Consider the following 24188-nt stretch of genomic DNA (forward strand, 5'->3'; position numbering starts at 1 on the left):
ACACACACACACACATATTTACAATGAACAGTGGTGTTGACTATTGATGTTGCTGCTGTTCGTAGAGTTGATGCATCTGCACCCCAGGTTGATGGCTGACTTCCCATCACAGGAATGTTAAGGAAGTCTTTTATTTAGAAAGACAGACTTCTTGGCAACATTTTTGTTCAGTATTTGGTAAGCCGAACTGCGAGCAGCAGTGTTGTTTTAGTTCACTGTAAAAGTCCGAAGTGGATCGAGGGAGCTAAGATTCATCAGAGCAGAGCCGTAAGAAGTCATCTTCTTGAATTTCTGTACACATGATACAGCGAGATCATCTTAATTATATCTACTCCGTTCTTTGTACCGTCGTCGAATATTATTACCGGTTTCCAGTGAGCTCCTGGATCGGCGTAAATTATTGCGCCATTGTCTACGTCAAAATCACCACTTTATTAGGCTGTATGTTTAACCTCTCTGTCTCTCAAATATTTATTTTTGATATAGTCTGTTTTTATGTTAGTACAATTGGTTATAAGTTGAATGATGCTGTCGTAAAAAAAAGGGGGGGCGAGGGGGGGGGGGCAATTATCAATAGTAGTTTTGTCATATAATTCTCTTAGGACCAGGAGGCACATATAAAATGTTAGGGCTTAGAGATCTTCCTGTATTCAGAATAGGAATGTTTGACCAGACAGTGTCGTCTACGCCAGTGAAAAAATGAACCTCATCATAAGCAAATTCGGGACTCTTTTCCAGTTGATTCACCAGGTATTTCTTCCTCTTGCTTATACTCAGACTGTCGGTCTCGCTCTTCTAGAAAACCATCTTGATCGCTAGAATTCGAGTCTGGAATATCTTCCTAATTGTGAGTCTCCGCCAACCACACTAGAATTCGAACATCTTACATCTTCTCTATAGTGTTTCTAAAGTTTCATGAAATTACATGATTATTTCACATGTTTATACATTCTAAAAATGAGTCAATGTAATAAACATATTCTAACAATAAAAATGGAACAAAGCACTGAGGAAAGACTGTTTCAAAAGTATTTACGTAACTGGTCGCGCGCATTATGGTATAGCGCTGTCTTCGCAGAACCGCTGTGACAACCACGGACGACCGGCGCTCGTTCAAAACTGTGTCCACCAACAGTCCATCTTTTATTTACTTATTTTTCCGCGACTGGATAACATACGTAATCCACGCGACTACTGCAGGATTAGTACGCAGCGCATCGGGAAATTTGCTTTCGTGCATAAACGCTCTCAGAGGAATGACGCCCACTTTCATGAGTCGTTGTAGGTAAATATTCACCTCATTGTTTCGCTGCGCGAGTATGTCTGTTTCAGTTTTTGAGCTAGTGCTTGACCACTTTTATCTCTAAATGGTACCATGTGTGCAAAAATAAGAGATTTAAATCTACAAATTAATTTTTTTGATCAATCTCTTCGTATGATTCCGAAAAAATAAGTCAGTAGTAGGTAGTTGGTGCATTTTATCGCTACCAGTGAACGAAATTAATTTTTAAGTGTCGTGCCTCAACCAATATAAACGAAACCCTTAGATCACTTACTTTTCCGTGTTTATCTGCCCGACTGTTAAGGTCCTTTTCTCAGGATTGGGTCGGCATATCCGGTACAAATTGATGTCGCAAATTAACGTCGATGGTTCCCTTGGCGGTGTAACAAAGTTTACGCTCAAAAGATTCGGTTATTCATGTCATAATTTAATACTCGAACACTGACTCATCAAAATCAATTGAATACTTCTCGTTGACCTATTATCATGAAATTCGGCAAGAAGTAAAGTTTCATAGTACAAGTTAAATAAAAAATCTGAAACTTGTTAAATTATAATTATATCACATAAAAATATATTTCTGGCATTTGAACATACATTGCAGTCATTACCTGTCAAAATCATAATAGACAGACATTACTGCATGCGAACATAAAATGTAGGTTGTAGTCGTGTTTTATTAAGTAAATAAGAAAACGTTTTATTAAATTTGCTCTCTCTACATATGTAGGCTGAAGTTTGCTGCTCGCTTCTTTTGGTGTGTCCAGACTAATCTCAAGAACTGCTGTACAGATTTTGATACGGTCTTGGAATTCCCGGGACCAGTATCTTGCTAGTATCGATATCGATAAAAGGCAAAAATCTGTGGGATTCGTATTCCCAGGATGTATGAACTAAATTATATTTCCAGTATGGATGAACTAAGTTATATATAACTAAGTTTGTACGAAGTCCCCATTGCGCGAGTGCTACTCACACTTGGGTAATTTTTTAAAATCTCATGTACGTTAACAGTTAATGGAACTGTAACTACTCCTATATTTTTTGAGCTGTCAAAGTAAGCAATTAGTTGAATTGTTACACCGCTTCGTCTTTCACTTTGTTGCCAGTGGGGAAAATATCCGCAGCCGAAGCCCGTGACTTTCTATGCTGGATGAAAGTTCGACGTTTGTCCTTCTTAGTGAACTATGGGTGTATTCCAAGTGCCACCAATGGACTTACGCGTTGACGGAGTGCTTATGAGTGAAAAGATAACCGGTTTGTGGTCTAAAAGCCTATTTTTGAGCTATTGTCTGGCAATAGCCTTAAACCGAAATTCAGCCATCAAGATGCGTCGTTTGTATTTTACCTGTAACTACGAAATTATTTACCAAGAGCCGACATATGTTGAACATTTTCCACATATTTCATAAAACTATGAAACACGAAATTATTTAGGTAACACAGCAAGTACACAACAACAGTTGTAATTATTAAATGAGGTTGAAATGAATGAAGTTCCGAAGTGTCGCTCTGTTCGGGTCCTGCATCGGCGACCTCCGCGTGCGCCGGCTGTACGCTTCAGTTAAGAACAGGCCGTCGCTCTGGAATTCGCAAACATATCGGAAAGCCACGGGGTGGGGCTGCTCCGTGCTTTGTTTGGAGGCCTGCCAAGCGATTGCGCAAGACAGGCAGGGGCGCGGGAGCCTGCGTTCTGTTCGCTTCGCCGCCTCGCGGCTCCGTCGCTCAGCGGAGGCTGCGACAGTGCGGTAGTATCCTTAAAATCAACATCAATATTTCGGCAACTGTGCTGTGACCACGCGAGTTGCCGAGGTTGTATGTTGTGTGTTTAAAAAAACCGGACCTCACACTCGCAACTCTCTGATGCCGTTTGTTTTTGAAATGTTTGAATTTCGTAATGAAGCATTATTTCAAATGGGGAAAAAATGGTGCTACCAAATTCATGCACTGTACATATCTTCATCACACCAGTGAAGAACGTTTCTTAAATGTAAATATTCAATCTGTCTCTTTCCCACCCTCTTGTAACATGAAATCAGACTGGAAACTGCCGACACGCAGACGGTAGCTTATGATTTTTCGGAAGACACTTTGAGAAGTACACCTATCTAATTGTGTGTGACGTTTTCTCGATTTTCTCGTATGCGTCACAGAAACTTAACGTTTTACCATTGCCATGAAAATTTTATTAGCTGCGAGTCTTTTTGCTGCTTTGAAGACCGACATTTGTGGGCTGCTTAAGTCTTGTGGGCCAACTTATACTTGTGGGCCAGCTTATACCACGCATAAATGCGCGTGATGTCAAAAAAATTGGACACGCCAAACATTTTCCGAGTAAAACTTGGATGGCTGTCGTCTTGTATTAGCCACGTAGAGTTTGGTAACGTGTTTACCGCTGCTGGAACGCCTCACATTCACAGATGTCGTTATTGTTCTTGTAGGATATTTTGAAAGGTGATATTACTCTTAGAAACAAGGAAACAAAGCTCAATAAACATAAGCCTGGAAACGCGTACTCTTTTTTTTAGATCCGAAGGATTGTTCATAGGAGGTACTCAACGTGATGCCCATCCACGGCAGTGTATCTGTCCGTAGTGCATTGTTTGGATTACAGCAATTGTTCATGAAATACTGCTAAAACAAGAGGGTGACTCACAGATTAAGCTGCAGCCAATCGTTCCACATTGGTTCCAAGATTTTGGTCCACTAAATTTAGCACGCGAAACTCCATCTCAGGAGCAGCAAATAGGTCTTTTACCTTTGGTGTTACTACAGAACCTGTGATCTTAAAACGCTGAAAATTCTGCCAAACAAGTTATTAAGCTGTACACCACCACGTGGATATTACTGGGTGTGTATGGCGTCGCAATCACTTCCATTTGCTGAAGCACCGCGGAAAATATATACTGGACAATTCGTACGCACAAACAGCTCAATAACAGCAGACACAAAAGCGAAACAACCTGTGTAAGCGGGTAAAATAATTCGATACGTAACCAGACTTGGGAGAAATTTATTGTACTACAACATACACTAATACGAATGAAATTACAGTACAAGACAAATCGAACCACACAGCTGAATGCAGAGTAATGTGTACCATGGGATGATGTGATACAGAAACATCAGAACACTTCGTTGGCCCTGATGACGGGGCGCCAATGCAACGACTCTGCTCATATCCACTGGAAAGAGTCTTTCGGCACCTCCTACGAACTAGTTTTCAGATCTCAAACTAAATTTTGGGTGGCTTAGGGGATAATCAATAACCATCAAAACGCGACAGAAAGTTCCAGTCTGTATCATATAGCGTCTATCTATTTTTTTAAAAAAATCACTGGATCTATGAAAGAAAACGAATTCTTTTATTCTACATGGTGATACTTAAACACAAATAGAATGATATTCCTGCTTGCTTGAAGTGAATGTACTATTCGGTAACTTTCGCTGCCAGAGTAGCAGTACATGCCAGTTCTCGAACGACCTCCAAGCGGGTTCCCGATTTAATATGCCATACTGATCAGCATAATTAGCCGTTACAGCTTATGCTCGGTCTGCGGGTACCGTTACGATTCGCTTGCGTGGCATGACTTTCGATTTTTTCTCACTGACAAAAGACAAAGTTAATTATTGTGGGATATCAAGAAAAGGGGAAGAGGACCGGCATTAATTATCTTTCATGGAGCTTCATGCGATTATGATCTACAATGTGTCAGTTTTATCAAAACTGCAAAAATATACACGACTATATCTGGTTGTTAACAGATAAATCCATAAATTGTTAATAATATTTGCCCTTAAGGTTTTAAGAAACGAAAACAAAGTATGCTAGGAATGTCAAGATTCAATGGAGCGAGTTATCGCAGGGTGAACCGCTAGTTATGCCACTGCTTATGAATTTTTGTGCATTATCGGTAAGCTGTCTATTAATTCTGTGTTGGAGCCATTGGTGAATATTTGAACGACGAAATATGTTATTGAGGCATTAATAAATCCGAAAGTACCTGTGCAAATGAACCGTCGCATGACGATCAGATTTTAGCTTCCCATTGCTGATGTATGGGCCAAAATAATTAAATGTTTGATCTGATAGCAACAGCAGAACCTTAAAAGAATTTAAAAACACAACCAATTGTTTGTCTTTACTTTGGCACCCTAAGATCGAATTCTTTGTATTTTTGATATCAGAAACTGGAGGAATGAAATATGCTTATCAAATCTAATGTTGTCTCCATACCAAAATACATTTCTATCTTCGAAGATAATGAGGTAATATTCGGGTTAAACAGAGTGGATAAAGCAATATAAATCAAAGTGAGCGTACTATCTTAACTTGGAATACCTTGAGTGCTGCGCGTGGACAGTTGTGAGTTCTGCGGGTGGCCTAACCGGGCAGGCAAAAACGGAAAAAAGTTTCATTTGTCATCGCTCGTTGCGTACATTAGGGAAGATTAGAAAATCTCAAATTCGCGCTGACATTATCCTTTCGCTGAAAAAGTAAAGTACGGTTGTTTGCCAGTGGCGTTTATTGCATTTCCTCTCGATCTTGAGACATCTAGACACTCTCGTTTTTGTTGTCGCTGAAATCATTACGAAAGCGTTCACTGAGTGTTATTGTTCGAAGGCAGAAACGTACCCTTTCAGTCTTCGTACGTTAATAGGAAAACATAGGAAGCAGAGCTGTTTGACATGAGTAATCTACTTTTTCCGGAGCAAAGGTTATTTTTCCTCTCCGAAGCTACAAAAATACTACTGCTTTAATGCTCATTTACTGTGACATTAGCAACTGATAGCCAGATGTGTGGCAATAGTAGTGAGATGGTTAGCGTCAGCATTCACTCACATTTCAAAGATAAGCACACTAACTCTGTAGTTTACATGCGTATCAGGGGACATAACGAAGAGCCATAAATTATGCATGCTTAGACATGTTTCCTGTAACCAGTGTTATCAGGATAAGAACAGAGGGCCGAAACAGGAAGAAGACTCATTATTCTGTGTGTTTCTGTAACTCTGCAGTTTGCGTTAAAAAGTGGTTGTAAATGCAGTATACCATTGAAATGAGTCCGTCTATCAAGTGACTAGTCCTATGGCTTACCGCCAGTCTTATATCTAAACTATGTTATGTTTTAACTCATACCATCCCGCCCCATGACGAGCTTTGTTACTTGTACGAACTTCAAGCATACTTTCTAAAATACCATTTTTGACTATGTTGCAATGATTTGAAAATGGGTCCCGGCCCGAAACTAGTCATAGAGTGAATAAAAAAAGTGAAATTTGCAACTTTGGCTGGTTTTTCATTGTACTGATTGTTACTCTTATCACATGAATTTTCGTATTTCGTATGCTTTTTTTCGTAATGAATATCACATTTGTAGTTCATTACATTGCTATTTTACCATTTTTTTTAAAAAAATGGCTCTGAGCACTATGGGACTTAACTTCTAAGGTCATCAGTCCCCTAGAACTTAGAACTACTTAAACCTAACTAACCTAAGGACATCACACACATCCATGCCCGAGGCAGGATTCGAACCTGCGACCGTAGCGGTCGCGCGGTTCTAGACTGTAGCGACTAGAACCGCTTGGCCACCCCGGCCGGCACCATTTTTTACTTAGCTGTATTTGCTTCTTTGCAGAAATAGTCTCCACATCTCCTCGCAACAGAAACATTTTTATGGACTACAAACGAAAAAGTCTGATGATGCATGAACGATATGGCATTATAATAAACATTAGTTGAACAAACAGTGATCACAGTGTTTTGGAAAGTTGTTCTAATAGGAAACTTGTTGGTAAATAATTCAAGAAACCGGATCGCAATAAAAAAAAATTGGAAAGATTTTCTAGAATCCTTAACTTCCTTTTTTGTTCGAAATACGCGAGAAACGTCTTTCTCTACTGTAGCCTTTTCAGAGGAATGTAATTGGTTACCTATTGTCAGCCAGGATCAAGTAGTCTGACACTAAGCTTAGTACACGCTGCATCGATAGTGAGAAGGTAAAACTCTCGCTGGACTGGCGAGCCGGATAAACTGCCTTCAAAATGGTTAAAAGGGCTCTGAGCACTATGCGACTTAACTTCTGAGGTCATCAGTCGCCTAGAACTTAGAACTAATTAAACCTAACTAACCTAAGGACACCACACACATCCATGCCCGAGGCAGGATTCGAACCTGCGACCGTAGCGGTCTCTCGGTTCAAGAGTGTAGCGCCTAGAACCGCACGGCCACTCCGGCCGGCAAACTGCCTTCCATGGGCACCAAGCATTACTTGGGGACCGGTGGATGGTAGCAGTAGTAGTAATAGTGTAGTAGTTTCATTCATCCGTGAATCAATTTTATGAGGGTATTGGACATTACTTTTACGGACAAGAAAATTAATATATACACAGACGTTTACATACATACAGGCACATTTTCGCAAGGATAGGACAGGTAGTCGGCCGTGGTTATACAATTAGGAAACATTAGGAAGTAATTTAGGAAAAAAAACTAGATTTGGATTGCCAGTTCAGGATTAGAGCCTCTATCCTCCCAAATACAAGGCCCGTTTGTTAACAATAGCGCAACCTCACTCGGTTTTCTCCTAGTGTGCAATGGTGTTATGTTCTTCTGTTATGCCAGACTATTTTCTGCAGCAGCGTCTTTTATGCGGCCCTCGCTTCTCCCAATTGTTCGTGCACGGTTGTTAAACACTGAACATGTCACGTTTAAGGGCCGTACACACGCACTAGCCAACCGACGGCGGTTCGACAAATAGGACGTGTGTAGGCGCTTTGGCCGACCGACCTAGCAGCTTTTCCTGTCGGGCCTTCTGTTGGGCACATTCACAATTTCACCCAGCGGCCCTCCGTCCCCGCAGAACTTCACCCACCAAATCGACCCAACCGCCCGACAATACTTCGTCTGTCGTCATTGCGCGCAGGATTAAAAGCTGTTTATTGCACATGACAGAGTGTGAAGCGGACGGAACAACAATGACAAGAGTTTCTGGAGAAATTTAAAGTTTCAGATGTTTACGGGACACGCCGTGCGAGGAGTATAGCAATGTTGTTGTTGTGGTCTTCAGTCGTGAGACTGGTTTGATGCAGCTCTCCATGCTAATCTATCCTGTGCAAGCTCCTTCATCTCCCAGTACCTACTGCAACCTACATCCTTCTGAATCTGCTTAGTGTATTCATCTCTTGGTCTCCCTCTACGATTTGTACCCTCCACGCTGCCCTCCAATGCTAAATTTGTGATCCCTTTATGCCTCAGGACATGTACTACCAACCGATCCCTTCTTCTAGTCAAGTTGTGCCACAAACTTCTCTTCTCCCCAATCCTATTCAATACCTCCTCATTAGTTACGTGATCTACCCACCTAATCTTCAACATTTTTCTGTAGCACCACATTTCGAAAGCTTCTATTCTCTTTTTGTCCAAACTATTTATTGTCCATGTTTCACTTCCATACATGGCTACACTCCATACAAATACTTTCAGAAACGACTTCCTGACACTTAAATCTATACTTGATGTTAACAAATTTCTCTTCTTCAGAAATGCTTTCCTAAGCTTTTGACAATGTTGACTGGAATACTCTCTTTCAAATTCTAAAGGTGGCAGGGGTAAAATACAGGGAGCGAAAGGCTATTTACAATTTGTACAGAAACCAGTATAGCGATAGAGCAACAAAAAATGAAGTACTTTTTAACGAATCCAAAATGGTTTAATGTGGTACATAGAGTAAAAGATATGTATATTATGAATAAAAGTCCGTCGACCATCTCTATATAGATTTGTAGGTTTTATTTCCTATACTTATCGGAAATGGAATCTAAAAACTGAAATAGTGACAGATTAGATCTTAGATTTCATTTACGATACGTATTGGAAACAAAATCTAAAAACCAAAATGTAGACAGTCGATGGACTTTTATTCGTAAAATAAATTGCTTCACTGTTAGAAGTGTTAAAAAAATCCGGCCTACATCCAAGCCTTCTGCTATGAACAGCAAAATGTTAGACAGTTCTAACAGTTGCTAATGCTTCATTTCGTATGTTCCTGTTGTATTTATTAGATGATGTGCGCTATTGCCATTTGTAGTCTTTCTCGTAATTTGCAATTAGTAGGAAACTTACAGAAGACATATTTTATGCTACGTACATAAATGAATGCAACTTACATAAATAAATGCATAACGTTTACAGAACACCTTTGTTTTACTTAGTTTGTTTTACCATGATGTGTTCCCTCAGGCAACTGTAAATCACGTTGCCGGTTTCAGGAACCATTTTAAGTAACAATAGTGGGGATACAACTGCACTGAATTTAGGGTCCTCGTAACTTCTGTTAGTGGCTATAAACGGCAATGTAGCGAACAGTCATTCCTTACAGCCCCTCTCATGACAACTCTTCTGCGTTAAGACTGGTTTGATGATGATGAGCAGCTCCGAGAACAAGTTCCATCCATTGTTATATAATTACAAAAATCATCGACACCCTGTTCCTTAAGTGACAGAGCTTGGGTAATTTCTTTCTTTACCTTCTTAGCTCTACAACGAGCAAATGAAATCCCAGTTTTGTTTCTGTGTAAAACCAGGCAGCATCTCGTTGAACATAACCTCAGTGAACTATTTGCAACCGGCGATAGGAATAGTGCGACGCTGTAATCGCTGAGTACGGTCCGTCGGGACGTGTAGGCTGCACACGAAATTAGTCGGTCGCTGCGTCGCGTCTTTCAGTAGCTCAGAATTGGAAAATTTCGCAATGGTTGTTTCGGAAAACGCGGATCGCATACATCTCTGATGATGATTCAGACGAGACGAGACAGTATATAGTGACAGCGCGTAGCGTCCCCTAATCATCTAAACACGCAGCGCGTAAGGCCGAGGCTCCGTAAACAGAGCGGCCAGGGCCACGCCACACCACGTCAGTCCGTCCACTGGCAGTTCGTCAAGGCGCAGAAGTGCGCGTGCGCGAGGGCGTCACCGCCCAAATTACTGTGGCAGCAGCAGCAGTCGACCGGTGGATGTCTCGCACTCACGACATGTGTTTCTGCCGTTGCAGGAGCACGTCCAAGGCGTCGTACCTGGCGTACCGGCGGGAGCGCGCCGAGCGATGCCTGCCCGCGCTCGAGGGCAGCTACAAGCGGACCATGTCGCCCCCGGGCGCCGAGGACGGCCTGCACCCGGGCCACGCTCCGCCGCCCGCCGCTGCGGAGGAGCGACTCGCCTCTCCAGGTGCACATCCTCTCAATTACTAATACTTAACTGATCCCCGAGGCCTGCACGTCACGTCACTGCTTTGACTCGCTCCGCCGCCACCGCTCATAACCTGGAAGCATCTGTTCGTAGTGATGCGTCAAAGGCATTTTATTTATAAAGGTCCGTCTCGATCATAAATTCTACAATTCACAATTACGGTTTCGGCCATTCCAATCTTCAGATCTGTTAAAAATAGAAAAACAGTGTTTAACCAACTAAGTTCAATTAGCTGAAGCATAAAAATGTTAACAGGATTACCAGCCATACATACCGTAAAAATATTCTGGTGTAGGCATCGACATCAAAATCTAAATATCTAGGTATGTAGGAAGTGCTGGTAATGGCCTAGATGTGTTTAGTATTTGTACAAATAACTGAGGCCAGTAAAGGGCAATATAACTTGGCTACACGAGTAACGGGTATCCTAAATTGAACAGTTAAAATAAATTTACAGTACAATACCCATTTACCCTAGCTATAGTGCCCTCTACTGCCCTCAGTTATTTATATAAATGTTAGACACATCCAGGCCATCGTAGCACTTTGTATGTATCTTCTAGATATATAGATTTTGGCTTTTATACCTACATCAGAATATATTTGTGGTATGTATGGCTGGTATGTGAGCTGTTAATCTTGTCAGAATTTTTATCTTTCTTGTGCAGAGCTGCTGTAGCTTTTGCTTCAGCTCATTGAATTTAGTTCGTTACACCACTGTTTATGTACTTGTTACAGATGTAAAGATGGCAAGGGTCAAACCCAGTAATTGTGAACTGTACAATTTACATGATCGAGACGGACCTTTACAAATAAAGTGCTGTAATGTGATCACAGCTTTATTTACACACTTTGTCTTCAGTTGAGCAAAAGCTTTTAACTGTGTAAATCACAGTATTCTTATAAATAAATTCAGAGTTTAGCAAGATCATCCTTCTGTGTGCATTTTATTCAGTAGTGAATGCATCTTTATGGATGAAGAAATTAATTTAAAGTGTATATGAGGGGCAGTCAGACAACAACTAGACAGACGGAACAAAAGTGATTGTCACAACTGTTAATACATTTATCCTACTGAGACAAACTAGTCAATGCCTTCACAGTAAAATCTTTGCAGTTCCCTACAGAACTGTGATTGTGCCCAGGCACGCATCCCTTCATCCGAATCAAATCGATGGCCACAAATGTCTTTCTTCAGGGCTTTAAAAATACGGAAACCACACGGGCAGACATTGGGATGGTACGGAGAATGTGTAAGGGCTTCCCACCGAAACTTCTGCAGCTTATTCAAAACAACCTTCCCGACATGGGGGACCACCCTAGTTTCACTACAAAGCTCTTACACATACCCTGTACAGTCCCAAACTCTCCCCGTGTGATTTCCATATTTCTGGGCATTTGTTGCCGTCAATTTGTTTCGGACAAAGAGTTGTAAACATTTTTCCGTGAAGGCACTCACCATCTTGTCTCACTGTGGAAGAAATGTATTAACAGTTATGGCACTTCCTTCTGAAATGGTAAACAGTTTACCTACTTTTTTTCCATCGGTCCAGTTTTTATATGACTGCCCCTTATATTATTGCTGTGATCAGTGAGCCAAGAATACAGTTGAATTACAGTTAAGGTGCCAATGCATGTTGTTTAACACGAGTCTCTGTCCTGTTGTCGTTGCAGAGAGCGAGAGCGTTACTTTTGTAAATGGAAATCTTCCATTGTTGAACTGTTGTGGTTCCAAGTTTACACTTTGCGACATTATTTTGTTATTTGATTACATACTAGGTTAAAGTTTTCTTTGTTTAACATTAAGATGTAAGATTCAATTTGTACTTATACCACGTAACTGTGTACTGCAGAATGCGAACGACTTGCTGTGCCGGAACGAGCAGCAGTAGAGGAGAATGAACAGAGAGAAGACAGACAAGAAGCAGCCTTGCCATCACCTCTTAACCACGGCAAGTCATCTTCGGTGTCCAGTTCCGTTCCTCCGACAGTGACTGATGATGGCACACTTCTGGACACGGGACCACCCCCTGACAGTTTAGAGTTAAAGAACGTGTACGGTAGTAGGGAGCTCAGGGCAGAGGACGAAGAGGACTGTAAGTCACATATAGACAGTGAGCAGTCGTACAGGCTAGGAGAGGAAATAGAGCGGAGTGAACAAGGGTCAGAGGCCCGTTGGGAAGACAGTGCCACTGAGAGTACGCGTGGTGAGACAGAGAGCCAGCACAGCCAGCAGAGTGTGGGGCCTGTGGTTACTGAGCAGCTGCAGCTGGTGCAGCGTTCAGAGGTCGTCTTGCGTGTCAATGCAGCCACCAGCGATGCTGCCTCGCAAACTGAGCTGGACGAACCTCCGTCCCCAGTCCGGACACAGTCGCAGTCACATCTGGAAACCTCACCAGAGCAGCAGCAGCAGCAGCAGCAGCAGCAGCAGCAGCAGCAGGAGCCACAGCAACAACAGGCACCACAGCAGGGGTGGCCACCCGCACGAAGGAAGCTGCAGGAGGAGATAGACTGTGAGGAGCTCTCACTTGATCTCGCCAGCAAATTGCCACCAACTGACAAGTTGCAGGGCATTCTTGGTAAGCCCTTATCCTCTGTTTCCATAGTGTGTTTTAATGTTAGGGCTAGTAATGTAGCCATGAAGCTCAAAACTGTTCAGAATATTGTTCACCTTGGAATTCGTAGGTTTAAATCTAGAATGAAATTTTTTTTCGTACATGAAAACTGTAATTGTGCCCCACTGTTTGAAATTCAGTTGGAATTAACAACAAAGGATGCAAATTGTAGTTCCAGCACTCATGGAAGTGAAAGCTGTTTTACCTCCAGACACTAATGGTGAAAAATTAATTTAGTGCAGCTTCTACTCATTAATATTCATTCTGCATTACACGGTTCTTTAAGTCAACTGCAGTGAGAAGCGTTGCAGGCTGTTTAACTTCAGTACCTCTGAATGATCCTATCTTGATCATTCACAAATTTCTGTCTCATTCCGTGTTGCAGCTGTAATCATTCCTTAACACCAGCTGATATGTAAATATTGAGGAAAGGTGATTAAAGTAAAAGCTATTAAATCAGTTTTCTTTTTTCTTCATCTTTGTAATGTAGGGAAAAAATGCACTTGTAAACTGCCTTTATTTGAAATTTGTCACTTTTATTCCTGCAGAATGACACAATTTAAAGAACTTTTATTCTCCTTATTTATAGGAAGAACAGCTGTCTGTGAAATGGCACATATGTTGTACGTAATAATGTCTCAGGTTCGATCATCTGTTTGGTTGTGATACTTACATTTTTACTGTATAATATCTGTATTTTATCATTATTAAGTCATGTTCCATAGCTGAATTATTTATTACAGGCTTTTGAGCCTATAAGATATGGTGAACCTACTCCATATTAATAAATATTGGTCTGGTACAGGGTCAGGCAAGGAATGATTATTATGCAGTGTCCTGCACCTATTTAGGTGAATGCTAGGCTGATCCCTTGTCTCAAAACTTTTTTTTTTTCATTTGTCTGTATTTTTATTGTGAGGCATAGTTTACATTATTCACAGACAAATGGTATACTTATTTCTTAGACTTTCATACCAGAATGGATATCTGTGTGCAGAAACAAGTGCTACATCCATCAGTGGCAATGTTTTAGTACATTCGCTCTCTACAATGGACATAGGATAATGCCAGGAAGAAGGGGACATACTACTGGCGATCATTGCTGCCAAATGCTAAATCTCTCTGATGCCTTAACTTACCCAGTTTTTAGCCAATTATGCTCACTTCTCTATATGAGTTATTGTTTCAGAACTTTACCTACAACATGCAATTCAGAAAACTGCTTTACATAACTGTTCCAGCAGTGTACAGTTACTTACAAGACAATTCCAGGCTGGTTTCGAATTCATTACTATGAACCAACCATAGTTTTAATATACTAACTCTGTTGTAATAACCTTAAGTAAAATGTGAATTCCTGACAGAAAGAAGATGCTCACTTTTATTTCCTTAACTGGAACCGTTCTTTAAAATAGGTTGTACCCCATCACTATGGAAGACTGCTAACAGATCATTTGTTGTTATGAAATAAGTACATTATGATGTCACATATTCGATTCATTCATTCATTTTTCTAAAGGCCACACATAATTTAAGAAATTTTGTTATAGTTCCAGACCCTGATCATAAAAAGCCTACTGATTATGTCAGTGATCTTTTCCGTATTGATGTCACATTACGGCCAAGAGGACCTCTGAGATCTCATTCTTCCCAAAGCAACAGTAGCTGTAGCAGTACCACTGGCGCAAGCAGTTGTGCTAGCAATGCATCCCCTCCACCATCACCAAGCACAAATCAGCAGTCTGAAGCAAACAGCAGGTCAGTAAAAATTACAAAACTTGATTGCATTGTCTTTAACATTATGGGACTAACAGTGGTAAAATTGTAATTAGGCAAACAAATAGCAACATTCCATCATTTTTGGGAGTGCATCCAGCGTATTACTAATTCATGTACTGATATTTTGGCTAACAACTTTTCAGCCATACTCAAGGAGAGTCTCTTGCAAGATTTTTAATGCACTTTACACCATGGAGTAAACATGCATACATCAAAGATAATACTGTTGGTAATAAGAGTGTCAGTCATAGATAGAACATTACGCCTCTATGAGTAAAACAAAGCAAGTGCAAGAGTTAGCAAATCCACAGGGCTTATGAAGTAATAATATCCCAGATGTACTCCTGAAAAATTATGGAATATTTGATCCACCAGGAAAATTTCAAGAAACAAATACCAACAATAGCTACCACTATGAAAAACTTTTACTTCAGGATATTAAATAAACTGGTTTTAGATATTTTGCATAGCTGTTAAATATTAATTATTGTCACTGTATAGATGTACCATAATGAACATTCTGTATATGAATTCTGGCAAAGTCTATTCACTTCAGCAATTGACTTTTTTTTTTCTTTGTTTCCGAAGGGAATGTTTGATACATTTGATTGTATGACAAAGGAGCTATTTTCTTTTTTAATGATATAATTATGTATTGATCACATTTACTAAAAACAATTTATCTAAGTTTATTGTTATAAATGTTGACCACATATCTTGTTTTAAGTATCAAGCATTACTTAAATGCCTTCCCAATACTTGGAGTGCTTCCATCATGCATATGCTCCAAACTGGAAAGAAAAAGTGTTGTATACAAATTCATAATTCTTACATCTTGTGTGACAGGAAGAGGCAGAGTATAGCTTGAACCCTAAAACTGTCAATGATACTATTATAGCATTGCCCTACTATGGTATAGCAATCTGTAACATCACAAAAGAAAGTAATTTTCTGTGTAATAGAATAGGCCAAGACAGATTGTAGAAGATATACTAAATTCTAGGGTGTTTTTCTCTATCATACCACTTTTGTACATCTAAAATGAGTGCATTGTTAATTAATCCTGTCCATTAAGCATTGGAATGTTATACTTTTGTTAATGCTTTAAGAATTTTTCAATTAAAATTTCCCCAGACAAAAGTTGCCAGCATCAAATTTACTCATATTCATAACAGATAGGCATCTGTCTCAATTTATCAGATTTATTACATCTAACCGAACTCTAGCATATTGCACTTAAAGATCTTTGTATACTGAAATATGCTTTACTTGTGAAATACACTAACTAGTCATAATTTTCTAATACAGCAATGATTTTCCAGCCTGCACAAACCCTTGTAGCCCATGTCTTACAACATCATTATCCAGCTGATATATTTAAACTTGCATGTTGATAGTACACTAGACTCTTGCTAAACTGGCCATTCCTCGCACATATGGGTGCCAGATTAGCGAAAGTGTCGCATCGTTGAGAGTTTCTAAAACTTAGTATAAAAACATCAAATCAAAAGATACATTCATTTTTACAGAAAACTTAGTCCTTGAGTGTATACACGCATATTAGTATAACTCGACATTCACTCTGATAAATGTCCCAGAGTTTTGGTTGTCACAATGATAAGCGACGGTAGCATGCTTTATCACACAACGGCTTTACAAGCATTTCATAGGTCCTGCCATGTTTCTGATTGTGGCATAATGTTTGTAACGTCTCCAGCTTCAGCACCAGCAGTTTGACATATCCTCATGTTCTCTCCTCCTATGTCCTCTACTTCATCAGTTTCATCATAACTTTCCTTTAAGCATATGATTACCCCTTTTCTACTGAAGTTTGGTCATAAATAGTAGCTCATCCAACACTGTTGGCAGCAACAAAGGTTTTCTGTGAAGAACCTTAGTTCAGTTTATATCTTATTCAGAGTTTCTGCTTTAGGTCTAGCATAATATGTTTCCCTTTAAAAGCCATGATAGTGATCTGTAAGGAAAGCCACAATTTCAAAGTGTACAGAAATGTTGAACATTGTAATTAACTAACAACATTGTTGCAGATGAAATTTCATTATTGGAGGTGTCATTTCAAGTTGAACTACTAGAAGCTGGAAGTGTGCTGAATTACTGAGAGGCCTGGACTAGTGAGGGCCGTATTAGCGAGAGTTCAGCGCATTTCTTTATTTTTTTGTTTTGCTTCTTATTAATTAAAATATCATGTATCATCTCAGAATATGCAGCCTGTCCCGCCAATAGTGCTCATTTGAAGTTAATTTCTTGTTGTAAAATCGGTGCCAGTTTTCTGATTTTTGGTAGGAATGTTCCCAAGAATGCCAATTGCTATTCTGTTTTTCATTTATTTTAACATTTTCTGTCCTTTGTGTGTTATTTTCTCTGAAAATGAAATTTTAGAGCAGTTCTGATGAGTATCTTTTCCCTGGGTTTAGTAGCTTAGTCTTCAGTTATTCCTGTATTCTCTGTCCTTTCTGAATTAAATTACATCTGTCATTTTTGTGACACTACTTACGCAGAGTATAATAAAACTTAAAAGTCATTCAATATGATTCGTACTTCAGACTGTACTTTCTGATATTTTTCCTTTGCAATTGACAGTATTTTCTTCCTGTTGTCCAGAGACATATACAATTCCATTTTGTTGCACAATGTGTGTAAAAATGATATTTTCATCTCCTGCTGCAAGTGATCACCTTGTTTTGTCTCCTGCTGAGACTCTAGGTTTTCTGAGGTGATAGCATATGTTTGTAACAAGTTTTCACTTTTATTACTTCTAGATTTTGTAGTGTAGCCTACAGTTCAACATACATACATACATACTAGCGATCATGGCTTAAGATGATATATTCAAGCATTTTTATTTTCTTTTTGAGATTTTAGTGGATAAAAAGGATAATGCTTCATGTTCTACTGATTCACCATATAAAATAAGTATGTTCCATTTACTGCACTTCAAAAGCTTTTACCACTCATGTGATAAACGACATTCCTTTCCTATCCAAGTTACAAAGTTATGAGCTGTCTACCTTCCAGTTGAGTGTATTACAGTCAGAAATGTGTAGAAAACCTCCACCACACACGTTATCTTTGCTCATAAACTTGCCATATTTTCACACAGTGGGAAGTACTACTTCACTCTGTGAACTGACGAACTAGAATTTTGATACCTTGTTTGATAATTCTCATCGCTTTTTTCCCATTGCACTATGTTGCCAAAGCTACAAAATAACTCTTTATATTTTTAGGGACAGCAACAGCAATCCGGTGAGCCCATTACCAGCTACCTCTGCATATTTCACCACATCCGAATCAAAGGCAAAGTTCCTTACACAGTATGGACGGGACATGAGCCAATTAAATGGCCTGAATGACAACAAGGAACTCCATCAAAAAAAGGTATGAGTTCGAGACTTCTATATGGACAGGCACAATACTAAGTGCAGAATTGTTTGTTAGAAAACATACAGTTAACATAATGATGCTTGTACTGTATATCGTTCTAAATTACTGAGAGAAGCTCTCATCCTTGAGGTGTCTAATTTAAAATGTCAGCTTATCTAATTTCAGCATGGAAAAATTAAATACATATATCTGATTTCGTCACAGAGAACATGCAACTCTCAGTAATGACTTAATTCCTCCCTTGTCACTAACTTTTTAATTAGAAGAAATGGTGTGTGGAAAGTCTAACTTCTAATGACATGTCAGAAACAATTTTGGAACACCTCCTTTGTCTGTTGAAACAAATGTGTCCTGAATATATGACCCACACAGTTCATTCTTTCCACCAGGAGGAGCTGATGCTTCGGCTAGATCGGAAACTTGAGGTCCTGAGAGGTGAACATTTGGTGGTAAGGGAAGAATCGCGAGTGAATGATGAACTTGGCGAAAGTGTGGCTGCACAAGTGAGCCGGCTGGCCCGGCCACATGAGGCTGCCAAGTACAGATTGCATGTAGAAGAAGTTGGGAAGATCACCAGTCTCCTCCTCGCACTCTCAGGTCGCCTGGCCCGTGCAGAAAATGCACTTATGGGTCTACCCGACAACCATGCCGACAGGGTGAGTTCACAGTGCAATACAGATAACCTAAACGTGTAAACCATTAGAAGCAACTGAGTGTGTCTATAGAATTAAAGAAATATTACAATGAGAATTTACAATTTTTGGAGTGCAGAACTGTTGTATTTCACCCTGTTTAAATTAGAATGGGTGGCTAGTATCATAGAACTGTTGATACACACATACAAATTACAAAAAAACTATATCCATCTTTGGAGCTTATAGTCCAGTCCTCGGAAAGGAATGGGGGATAGATTGGGGGAAGTCGAAAAGGAGTGGCAGGTCAATCAGACCCTTGTTTGAGAGTGATCCACCTGCAATGTTTATCAGCAGTACTTGGAATTTCAACTCCTGGAGGTTTGTATTGGCCGACCATTCTGCCTCCCTATAATTCTGTAATTTCCTCAATTGAAATTTTTTCTTTTGACGTAACACATTCATCACATTATTTCATTAAAATGTGCAAATACAAATCCCAAAGACAAATTATGTAAAGTAAAATGGTTGTATTCTGTGATTATTATTGAAGTTAATAATAACAATTTGAAAACACAGGACAATGAGTTTCTAGGAGTCAATTCTTCATTAAGGAGGGACAAAGTGTTGTAATGCTGGAGAAAAGTAAAAAGTCTGTGTGAATTATGTTGTGGGAAAGCTAACTTGGGTAAAAGGGAAAAGAAATGATAACAATTAAGTGTTGAAGCCAAATAGGTTAACCATGGTCAAAGAATATGATCCAACACCAAATCAGTTACATCAGTTACATCAGTGCAAACAGGGTGGACTGGTATTTAAATTATTGGGTTGGGTTGTTTGACAGAGGAGACCAGACAGCAAGGTCATCGGTCTCATCGGATTTGGGGAGGAAGTCGGCCATGCCCTTTCAAAGGAACAATCCCAGCAATTGCCTGGAGCGACTTAGGGAAATCACGGAAACCCTAAATCAGGATGCCTGGACGCGGGATTGAACCTTCCTCCTCCCGATTTTCCAGCCTACATAAATCCTTGTAGCCCACGTCTTACGACATCATTATCCAGCTGATATATTAAAACCTGCATTTTGACAGTACACTAGACTCTTGCTAAACTGGCCATTCCTCGCACATATGGGTGCCGGATTAGCGGAAGTGTCGGATAGTTGAATGTGAGTCCAGTGTGCTAAGTACTGCACCACCTCGCTCAGTTTTTAAATTATTATTAAAATCCCTACTGTAAAAGCAGACAGGATACACACAAAAAAGAACCATAAGATGAGCTAGAATAATGTTTGAGTCATTAAACTATGGGAACTACAACTTTTTATAAAACTACTAACAGCAGTGGTTGTTGCCTTATTTTGTAGTGTAATCTTCTTGCTTAGCAATATAAACAAACTTCTGATCCACAAGCTTGCAGGTGTTTTTAAAATATGTTTGGTGTGACTCATAACCATCTATGCACCACCTCCATGGCATCATCGTCTGGAAATGCTTGACCTTCCAGTTATTCTAACAAGTAAAAATCTGATGGCACCAAATCCTCATTGTTTGCAGGATATTTAAACACCTTCAGTTTCTTAGTATGTGTAGATAAGAGGGCATGCATTCACTTAAAGTAATATTTACTATGCATACCATGTTTTTATTCCTTTTTATAATCCAGCTCTTTAACAGAAACATACAGTTTAAGACACCAGGCAGTTTTCAGCAATTATGTAACATTTACATAATTCTGGCTGTTCTAAAATAGTTTAGTTTTTCTGAAAGTAGACAAGGCAACTAGTAGACATAGTGCTCAGCAGTTATCAGACTATTCACCCTTAACTCCAGGTGTTCTGCATTTCATGCAAAGTTTTTTCAGATCGTGGATGAAAGTAATTTTCAGCACAGCCTGCCTGCATTATCACTATTCTGAATTACACTGTGTCTTTTTCTTTCTTCCTTATATACAATATAATCAATTTATGTTCTTTATCATGTTCATCCACTTGTAGTTTATAGATTATTATTACTGTTGTTTTTACTACTACTACTACTACTACTACTACCACTATCACTGTTGTTGTTGTTGTTACACTGTGTTACTGCTTCCTCCTCTACTACCCATTTCCATAGATATTAATTAATGGGGCAAATTACAATTACCTTCCCACTGGCCATCCAGTTATCTAGTTTCCATTCTTGATGTGTCCTCAGTCATCACCCTTTTTTGTCTGCATCTTTACTTATTAAGCTGAAATATCAGTTTGTCTCTACACTCTGGTTATTTTTTTAAATAAATGTTGCCCTTTACTGTTCCATATGGACTTTGACTATTTCTTTGTGTTCTTCCTCTCTTTGTCTCGGGCAACTACATTACACCCTTTCAGCCACCTACAGTGTCCTCTGTAAACCTCCTTTTTCATTTTTCAATAAGGTGCCTGTTCAGTTGCATTACTGATCTTCTGGTACATATTTTTTACAGAAAATTCTAGAAAGCAAGAGGGATAAATTAATTGAACAACTCGAAGAAGCGAAGAAATTAAAGGAAAGCATCGATCGAAGAAGTGTTAGTGTAGCAAACATACTGAACAAGTACTTTAATCCTGAAGAGTATGCTGACTATGATCACTTCATCAACATGAAAGCTAAATTGATCATGGATTCAAAGGAGATAGCTGACAAAATAAAGTTAGGTGAAGAACAGCTAGCTGCTCTACGGGAAACACTTTCAACACCTGAGTGAAATGTGGGTGCTGCTAAACATGGATGAACATTATTTTAACTAATTTGCTACCAGGAAAAGTAAACTGGTAGTGGATGCCCTAGTCTTTTTGAATTCCTGTGCTTTTTTGTTTTCTAGAGTATGCTGTAATATATAGGCTTTGCTTAAATTTATAAAATCACTTTATAATTCTGCCCAAAGGACTGTTAAATCTTATGGTGATGCCAAGGTGCTTAAAATGTAGACTAAAGTTACAGGGGTCAAATAAGAAAAGGAATGTGAAAATCACATTGCACTATGTCTTTCATGACTTCTGTAAAACATTTGGATACAAAGATGGAGTTCGACAATGTTGCAGATATAACTTGAACTCCACCTTTGGCAAAAATGAATTGAGTGTATATGTTGTTAAGTAACTTTCATAATAGGAGCAAGTATGAACACTGGAGTTAGGTAAGGCAAAAATACTCTCCTACTGTGTCGTCAGAAATACATCGATACAGTGTGGAGCTGTGTACTTAATTATCATGTAACCTCTTGGCATTTGGGAAACTAATGTTGTAGATCTCTGTAGCAACCAGGTCATCAAATCGGTGTTAGCAGTGAAACTACATGACACAGGGAGTCTGTAAGAATCAAATCCACCAAATGTCAAAGATGGTTGCTGGCTTGCTTTCAGCATAAGTGATATTTCTCAAAGTATGAATATGGACAAGTTCATAAGAAGTTTAAAATAACCTTCCTGAAGATTAAAAGAAAGTCAGACTTATATTCTACAATCAGTGTACATACAGAGCCTTGTAACAAAACAAAGCTTGTAGATGTAAGATGACTGTAAACAGCTGATAATGGCTCTCTTAAAGATTAGAAAAAAAAGAACCAAATGTCTTGCCTGAAAGATTTTTGAAGTCTTATTGGTTCTGAATGATTTTGTGATACACTATATACTTAAGAGTTTCTTACACAGCATGAAGTATCTTTTGATGACTTGTCTCACCAGTCTGTTCTGTGCAGTAGAGCACAGAATGAATAATCTGATTCTTCAGCCTTTGTAGATAGACACATTATGGACTCTAAAGTTACGTGAAATAAACCATAAATGCTGCTAGAAATGTGAAGTTCATGCTGTGTAAAGAACTGTTTTCTTTCCTGTTGTAATTCTTAGCTGGAAAAGAATTCCTTATGTGTGAGGAGTGCCTTAGTCTTAAATAAAAAAAAGCTGCTGAACTCTCCCATGCTGTGATGAAATATATTTACATCCAATTTTATAGATGTGCATCAGATGAGTTTGGCAGTGAACATGCCATACACATAACATATGAAAGCTGTAAAAAAGATTGTGTCTGTGTATGAAAGTGTGACTGAATGTGATGTAAGACTGAAATTGTTTTAGAATCACTTGAAGATGAGATAGAAGACTCATCCTGTAATAAAGAAATTCTACATAAAATATAATCTTTCTGAAAGAATGTTTTATAGTTATTTACACTATGTACAGAATGGTGCTTCGGATGTTTTCGTTACAATAAATCACATGTTGGTAATTTTTTTTTTTTAAATCTGGGCGTTAAAGTTCTTTAACAAAGCTAGGCATGTATAAAAATTCAACACTGTCCTTGCTTTAACAGCTAATAATTCCTTCACTGGGTATTGGAGAGGAATAGGTTGGAGAAGGCTACAAAGTAAGAGAAAGTCACGTTGCTGTCTCCCCTTGTCCTCAAGGTAAGTACTGGCTAACAATTATGTCTCATAAGTGTATAACGTTTTATCACCTGTCATCTACATCATTTGGCTTGTGCCATGAGTGGGTTTACTGTGGTGTTTTAACAGGACAGTGTTACTTTCCTGAGAGTCTATAAGAATTACAATGACATCACTATCTGAAAATACTTACAGAAACATTTCTTTTGCTAGATGACATTACATATTCAAACATTGGAATACAAAGGGTTAGAAAAGGACATTACTGTCAGCACCGGTTTATGTTATACAAAAGGTTTAGTCTCGAGAAACTCAATGAAAATGAAAGAAAAGGCAACTTTAACTATTTGAAACTGTTATTATCTACAAGAAAATGGATGTTAATCATATGTTCAACAAAAGATACTACTAGAATTGTAATCCTATTGGAATGCATTTCTATTTTTAATCTGTGGGAGACACACTCACCTTCCTACATATCTCACAGATAAAGTAGAAATTATATTATAGTTGCAATCACAAATTATGTGGGACACTTGAGGCTGAAGATATAGACATGACAAAAAAAAACAGATACATTATATAGTTCTACAAGGAAGCTACATACCTGCTCTTCACAAACTTTTGTAGTGTCTAAATCAAAGAACACAGCAGTTCACACTATAAAGGGCTTGGAAAAAAGAAAAAAAGTCTTAGTAATTAGACTAGAATATATAAAATTTTGCTATGTAATGTGACATTTGATTTTGGAGCATATACTGTACTCAAACATTATGAATCACCTTGAAGAAAATGACTTATTGATACATAACCAACAC

At 39.0% G+C, this 24188-nt stretch overlaps 1 protein-coding gene across 1 annotated transcript in view; it reads left to right on the top strand.

The window, feature by feature from the left end:
* Positions 1–23138, top strand: part of LOC126481792 (uncharacterized) — a 327057-nt gene extending 303919 nt beyond the window's left edge. Inside the window, exons 16-21 of the mRNA XM_050105747.1 lie at positions 10339–10511; positions 12386–13111; positions 14698–14905; positions 18175–18325; positions 18721–18987; positions 21430–23138. Coding sequence (XP_049961704.1) covers positions 10339–10511; positions 12386–13111; positions 14698–14905; positions 18175–18325; positions 18721–18987; positions 21430–21690 — 1786 coding nt within the window. The 3' untranslated portion in view covers positions 21691–23138. The remainder of the gene's footprint in view (positions 1–10338; positions 10512–12385; positions 13112–14697; positions 14906–18174; positions 18326–18720; positions 18988–21429) is intronic.
* The last annotated feature ends 1050 nt before the right edge of the window (positions 23139–24188 follow it).

The sequence above is a fragment of the Schistocerca serialis genome, chromosome 5 (genome assembly GCF_023864345.2).
Source record: "Schistocerca serialis cubense isolate TAMUIC-IGC-003099 chromosome 5, iqSchSeri2.2, whole genome shotgun sequence".
Taxonomy (NCBI): Eukaryota; Metazoa; Arthropoda; class Insecta; order Orthoptera; family Acrididae; genus Schistocerca; species Schistocerca serialis.